The 7,332-nt window shown below is 37.8% G+C and overlaps 1 protein-coding gene across 2 annotated transcripts; it reads right to left on the bottom strand.

Moving 5' to 3' along the window:
• Positions 1 to 636: 636 nt before the first annotated feature.
• On the bottom strand, positions 637 to 2,039 carry LOC113286238 (cell number regulator 1-like). 2 transcript variants are annotated; one of them, XM_026534904.1, is made up of 6 exons: positions 2,013 to 2,039; positions 1,822 to 1,914; positions 1,531 to 1,701; positions 1,387 to 1,458; positions 1,073 to 1,282; positions 637 to 968 (listed from the first exon to the last, which is right to left on the bottom strand). In XM_026534904.1, the coding sequence occupies exons 2-6, from the start codon at positions 1,901 to 1,903 to the stop codon at positions 892 to 894; spliced, it is 612 nt and encodes a 203-aa protein (XP_026390689.1). In that variant the 5' UTR covers positions 1,904 to 1,914; positions 2,013 to 2,039; the 3' UTR covers positions 637 to 891. The 2 variants fall into 2 exon arrangements, with proteins under 2 accessions (XP_026390689.1, XP_026390688.1); XM_026534903.1 differs by lacking the exon at positions 2,013 to 2,039 and having other exon boundaries at positions 1,822 to 1,991.
• Positions 2,040 to 7,332: the final 5,293 nt, after the last annotated feature.

The raw sequence follows: 7,332 nt of genomic DNA, 5'->3' as shown, positions 1-7,332 counted from the left end.
ACTTATTAGGCATGAATAATCAGAAGCCAATAAGGTGGTGTGATCCTGGTGATGATGATCATCATGAACTGAAAAAGTTTATCAGAATGGTAGACAGAAATGGTGACCAGAAGATAACCCGAGAGGAGATCGAGTTTATCCTTCGCCAAAAAGGCATATCGTTCCCAAAGTTTAGAGCATGGTTTATTAGGAACAAGTCTCACGTTGTCTTTCATGATAAGGTCATCCAAGGCGACATTGAGCAGCGCAAGTTATTTGAATGCTTCAAAAAGAGTTATCCTTGGATGTTCAAGGACAGACTATCGACCAACTAGCTAGAAAGAACTATGTGTATTGCAAGCCTGCTTGTAATCATGTTATAAGTCTACAGCTCTCCAGTCTTTCTATATTCGCATGCAGGACCCTCTCTATCTCTAAGCAATAGCTGTGGTGGTAGCGTGTGTGGTCTTTACGTAATTGTTGTTCATTTTGTTGTTGTAAACTGTGTAGTTAGTGATGTGTCTCGTATTGTTCATCACTCGTTGTTGCTGGCTCCTTGGTCTATATATATATTCTCCTGTTCTCTTCTGTATGGATGCCATAAAGAACTCCAGTTCAGGATATATATCGGCAATATGATATTTGGTAATTTCAGTTTATTAAATCGGTCATTCGTACCTTAATCTGATACTATTATATAACTCAACAAACATTGTTTGCATGACTGCAAAATGCAAATAGAAAGAAATGCACATGAACTTGTATCGTAAATTGTTCTCTTACCGATCAAAGCAATTAACCGAGAACTACAAGTGAGACAGTTTCCAAAACAATGGCACTGATATATGAAAACATGTCGACTGTGCCACATGTGTCAAGATAAGGCGTCAATCCACGTTCACAATTAATTTTTCATCTCATCATACCTCCAATCACGACTGGAGCAGTTGTAACTCCACGACTTCTTCTATCCATGTTCGCTTGCCAGCCTTAGTATACAATGCATAAATCAAAATTTACCGAATTCTGCTTTGAAAACAAAATATGAAAAGGAAAAACATATTAGGACAAGGGTAATCAAATGGTGTGGTACCTATTCCCATGTCGAAGCCATGGTTTCTGAGCTCTCTGTGTTCCTGACATAGAGCACAAAATTCGCAAAAGAAGTGGACTAAACAATCCACACAAGGAGCCTCTTCTAAATCATATTGAGCCCTCAACTCAGATCTGTAACAACATGAATACAAGCAAGGCATCCCTATCAACGCTAAAAGTGCATATGCTGCACCATATGTCACACAACCTGCACATCATGCGTCATCCACACATAAAACATACCATTCGTTTATTTTTTACATAATCTCTACCGTTAAAAATTTAATTAATGGGATTTTTTGGGTACATTACTTGAGGAACCTTTATTCGCTATTTCTGCTATCTGCCCAAACGTGATGCAAGGACAAAAGCAAGTCACCAGACCTTCGCCAAGAAACAAAAAATTAGGATTCAATCAATTACTCAACTTGTTAGATCCAAATGACTAGTACTTACAGTTTCCAGGATCATCAAAACAATGGCAAAGGCCAGTAGACCATCGTCGTAAACTAGTAGCAGCATGACCTTGAACGTGCATCATATTAGATGATGCGTTAAACGGCGGGTAGTACTGTTGCGTAGAGCTAATTAAGACTCCTTGAGGTGGCACTGGACGCGGATTTGAATCTGCAGCAGGAACATAGTTTGCATTATGAAGATCATGCTGAGAAGTACTGTTAGGATACATTTGATGATCTTATTTAACTCTCAGTGAAGAGATCGAAAAAAGTCGGTTTCAGAGACGACCTTGTAACGATGAGGATGTACCTCCTTTGGCTAAAGCTAGCTTTGCTTGACAAAGGATAAACCTTACCACTTGCAATAACATATTCCTTGAAGCTGCTAATACCAATGAAACTGATGAATGGCTGAAACTTGGCTAGATTTTATATTACAAGAAGTCAAGAACTGAAACGTATAGTAATATTGTTTGTTACCTTACTTGTAAACAGCAATTTTTCATTATATATAAATGATTTAAGTACAAATATGCAATATCTTAATGTACTAAAGAATCAGTTGGAGTGTGATTTTGTTTTGGTTCAAGAACAAGTTTATTACTTCAATTGCAAAATAAGCAGTCTCCAATGAGAAATTCAAATTGCTTTGCGTTGAATTTAGTGCAATTTTTCCAGATTTACACTGTCGATGCGAATAGGGAAACAACAACAACAACGGCAAAGAAGATAAATACTCCTTACGCCTTGGGCTTTCCTGGCATGTGCTTTTCTAATATTGTTCTCTGTAATCGAAGTTTTAATCTAAGCTTCAAGAATTAAATACTCCTCACTCCTTCGCTAGGAAGAAAAAAGAAAACTGGTGGGGACGAGTTTCAAACTCATACCCGTCATTTCTGAAATACTCCCTCCAGCTCCAATATATATGCGGAAAAGTAAAATTCTCTTAGAATAAGAATTTTTTTGGTTTTTATGAATTGTTCTAATGTTCCCTGATTTATCCTCATCAATTCCAATACATTTATCTAGGAAATATGAAAAAATTCAATTTATTAAGAGTTTTTATCCCACTAAAATATTGAAAAGTGGAATTGTTCTTGGGAATTACTAAAAGCATTAACTAAGTTTGTTAACATCATGCTCTTTAATAAGGGTAAATATGGAAGAAATCACACTGGAATTGTTTTTATGCCTATCTATGGGGACTAAAGAATTTTACTTCTCCACCTTTATATTGGAGACGGAGGGAGTAGGAATTCTTTTGTTAAGGGGAAAATCACTTTTATTAGAAGGAAGCCCGCATTTCAATTATCATTTTTCATTTTGGTTTTTCACATCACCCTAAGGCCTATTCCTATGCACATGCCAAACACTGATATTTGGCATATAAGCACCCATTATGTGTATGCTAAACTGCCAAACTCATATGTCTATATGTCAGGAATAAGATATAGACATACACGACAGAGTTTCCAGCGAGCGATAGATTGTCCATCGCTCGACGGTCAAGCCAGCGCTTGCTGGTCTTTAAAGCGCAAGCGCTAGTCAGGCTATCGCTCGGCTCTCTGATCAGCGATTATCAGATCTTCATCCAACGACTACTATTTTTCCCCTCTATAAATACCTAATCTCAATCTCATTTCAACTCACACCAGAATTTCTAAATCTCTCTAGATCAATCTTCTTCTTCAAATCTAAAACAATCACACCTTCTCTACAATTCTTTATTTCTTGTAATATGGATTCACAATCTCAAAGTCAAGAAAAAGGCAAAGCTAAAAAAAAACAAAGTCCGTGGTGAAAAATACAACATGATAGAGGATGAATGCATTTGTCGTAATTATGTTTTTTTTACCCAAGATTGTATCGATGGTGCATAACAACATGGTAACACCATGTGGGAAAATATATTCCGTAAATATGAAGAACAAACCATGAACATCAATTCTTGTGATTCAAAAGGATTGGAAGAACAATTCATTGTAATCAACAGGGAAGTGACCGCTTATGTTGCATTGATAATGCAAGACAAGAGAGCAGGCAAGGAGAGTGGTCAGGTGGATGTTGATTTTGAAAGACAGGTTTGTACAGATTGGCAGCGAAAACATGGTAAACTGTTTGCTTTTGAAAGTTGTTATCATATTTTGAAGGTGTTCACCAAATATAATCCAGATTAACTAATCAATAAGTACCTGAAAGGTCACCATATAATTCTTCTCCCTCAACACCAAATTCTTCACCATATAATATAGGTTGAAGTAGGTGTGAGTACCTTGGAGAAATACGAAGGCGTATATATAGGAACCTGTAGGGGGAAATAGTCGTTGCAAAATATCCAGTGGTCAATATTATTTAAATCGCTCGATTTAATGTATAACGCCAGCGATAATCACAATATCGCCTGCGTTATTCATAATAACGCTCGCTAGAAAGTCTATCGCTTATTGGTTTTCCCACAGTGGCGAAATTGGTTTTCCATGCCACCTGGTATGCCAAACAACATTTTTTTGCCATACCCATAGGAATAGGCCTAATCCCAGATAACTAGCATCATATTAGAGTTATTTTTATTTTTTTGTCAATTGTTCTACAAGTTCTGAACATTAACTCGTTACAAAATATTATGCATATTTAAAGGTGTTACACAATTGTTTGCTTCATTTTTTTCAGGGTAAAAGTAAATATCATATTTGTTGTTGTAGTAACCTAAAATCTGAGAGAGGTTAGAAGTGGGATTCTAGGGTTTCTGAAAGTGAGTTACGGGAGGTTTAGCACGAACGATCTTCGCTTAAACCATGCACAGTGGCCGTTCAAAGGCTTCTTCAGTCACAAGGAAGAGATTTAGGGATGGTCTTAGGGAGGAAAGCATATGAAGAGAGATATCAGAGAATTCTAGGGTTTGAAGAAGATTTACTCTGAGAGGTTATGAGAAAGTTCCTTGTAGCTTGGAGAAATAGATGATCTATTTATAGCTGAATTCTCTAATCTCAGGTCGGTGAAGATAACGATTGCTTTCCGTGCCGTGCGAAGCAATTCCCCCGTCTCTTCAGAAATATAGATAAACTAGGTTGAGTTTATCTCATTATTCCATCGTCTTTACTCTCTTCTGCGGTGAGAAATAAGTCGGGCATTCTCACACGTGTCGTAGACCACCAGACCAAAACCCTAATTGTTATCCCTCATTTGCGGGAAGCTGAATCAACCTTTGAAATAATGTGTTGAGAGAGAAATATTCTCTTTAGCAGAGTTGGCCAAGATAGAGAGATATTTTACGATTTTTAAGAATGACTAGGATGAGTCACGTGAAAAGGCACGGGATTCCTCAGAATTCATGTGGAGAGAAGGCTTGATTCCTACATGAGGCTCGTGCCTACCATGGGGAATATTCAACCTTATCTGAGATTTCCCGAGAGATTGGAATCTTTCCGAGATTTTACAGAGAGATTGGAATCTCTCCGAGATTTTGCAGAGAGATATGAAGCTCTCCGAGATATTGCAGAGAGATATGAATCTCTTAGAGATTTTGCAGAGAGATATGATTCTCTCCGAGATTTTGCAGAGAGATTTGAATCTCTCCGAGATTTTGCAGACAGATCAAAATCTCTGTGAATATTTTCTTAACAGATCCGAATCTCTCCGTGTCAACTGGAACTCGTCCTGGACAGAGAGAAAAGGCTTTGTACGCCCTATTAATGCCTCTACGAGACTTTGGCTCACTTGTCTTTGACCAGCGTATCTTACAGAGATGTGCTAAGAATCAACTGTGTGTCCATATGATGAGCCAACAAGACCAGTGTATCTCGAAAGGATATTTTAGGAGTCTGTCGAAAGGTCCCATAGGTAGAATAACCAACGTATCTCGCGGGGATGTCCTAGGAGTTATTCAGAAACCTCAGTAAGTCGAGTCAGAGCCTAGAGCATACATGACCAGTGTATCTCGCGATGATGTACTAAGAATCAGTCCTTGATATCATCTAGGGTGAGTCGTGCTTACAGGAGATATATATATCTCCGCTATGGGTCATAAATCCGCCGGGGACGTAATTACGCATCTACAGAGCCTACATGTCCAGCAACATATCGTCGAGGATGTATACTAGAAATAATGGCATCACAATCAGCTTCGTCTCACGAAGACATGCTGGAATTGTGGATGTTCTGTTTCATAAGTCTACTGGGGACATTTTACGCTTTACAGAACCTACGTGACCAGCAGTATCTCGTCGACGATGTGCGATAGGAGTCACGGCATCACGACCAGCAGTGTCTCGCATGGAAGTATACTATAAATAATGGCTAAGGATTCCTTGCGGGCTTAATCTCTCCCGTGAGAGTTGAATTCTGTGTATAGGGTTGAAATGACACTTTTGCCCCTTATCCAAATTTCAAGTCCCCTACTCAGAGTAGAACCTTGATTGTTCTGTGATGAGTATATAGGTGGAAACAAATATGAAAAAGCGGGGGTAAACAACCATATTCAATATTTCGTTTGGAAATCTGAGAGGACTTACTCCAATATACTTTCAAGAGAATCAACTGGACAGTCAGACTCAATCTATAGGAAATTATATCAAAGAGCGATATTTCTATTTCTCAATTCAATCTGCAATCAACAAATAGAAATTTGCGAGGCCGATTGAATATAAGAGAAGTAACTTGAACGGTACCAAAGACCAATATTCAAGGATTAATCAATTTCAATCAACAATCAAAGATTGGATTTACCAATTGATCGATACAACGCACACCATGTGATATTTCTATTATGTAACAAAATATAATGCGGAAAAGAAATAACACAAATACCAGAAGTTTTGTTAATGAGGAAAGCGCAAGTGCAGAAAAACCCCGGGACCTAGTCCATCTTTGAACACCATACTGTATTAAGCCGCTACAGACACTAGCCTACTACCAATGAACTTCGCACTGGACTATAGTTGAACCCTAATCAATCTCACACTGTTTCAAGGTACAGTTACGCTCCTTACGTCTCCGATCCCAGTAGGATACTACGCACTTGATTCCCTTAGATGATCTTACAAACAACTAAGAGTTGCTACTACCCAAAGTCGAAGACTTTATAAACAAATTTGTCTCACACATAAAAGTCTACTGGAATAGATAAATCTGTCTCCTACAGAAATACCTATAAGTTTTATTCTGTCTTTTGATAAATCAAGGTTAACATGAACCAATTGATAAACCAGACTTATATTCCCGAAGAACAACCAACTATTATCAATCACCTCACAAAAATCTTAATCGTATGAAAAAGAAATAAGATATTCTGGAATCACAAACGATGAGACGAAGATGTTTGTGACTACTTTTTATCTTGCCTATCGGAGAATAAATCTCGAGCAAATCTTAGAGAAGATAATACTCAAATGATATAATCAAGCAAGGTCAGAACACGCAACTACAAAGAAAATAGTTGGGTCTAGATTCACAATCCCAATGAAGTCTTCAAGTCGTTAACCTACAGGGTTCCGTGAAAAACCTAAGGTTAAAGGAGAACCGATTCTAGTTATGCAACTAGTATTACACAGAAGTGAGGGGATTAGGTTTCCTAGTTGCTAGAGTTCTCCTTTATATAGTTTTCAAATCAGGGTTTGCAATCTAAGTTACCTTGGTAACAAAGCATTCAAAATTCACCGTTAGATGAAAACATGATTAGTCCCAAGCTAATATCTTCAACCGTTAGATCAAACTTATCTTGTTACACACAAATGAAATATACCTTCATTTAGGTTTGAGTAACCGTACCTAAACATGTACACCATGTTGGCTCAACAATAGT

The sequence above is a fragment of the Papaver somniferum genome, chromosome 6 (genome assembly GCF_003573695.1).
Source record: "Papaver somniferum cultivar HN1 chromosome 6, ASM357369v1, whole genome shotgun sequence".
NCBI lineage: Eukaryota > Viridiplantae > Streptophyta > Magnoliopsida > Ranunculales > Papaveraceae > Papaver > Papaver somniferum.
The sequence above is the reverse complement of the archived record's forward strand: the minus strand, read 5'-3'. Positions and strand labels throughout refer to the sequence as shown.

Bases quoted from the DNA above. Each gene is read 5' to 3' on its own strand.
- LOC113286238 (XM_026534904.1), bottom strand. From the start codon at position 1,903: ATGTTATTGCAAGTGGTAAGGTTTATCCTTTGTCAAGCAAAGCTAGCT. The intron at 1,283-1,386 runs GTAATGTACCCA...CATGATGTGCAG, and splicing joins AGCGAATAAAGGTTCCTCAA to GTTGTGTGACATATGGTGCA. The intron at 969-1,072 runs GTACCACACCAT...TTGTATACTAAG, and splicing joins TGGCTTCGACATGGGAATAG to GCTGGCAAGCGAACATGGAT.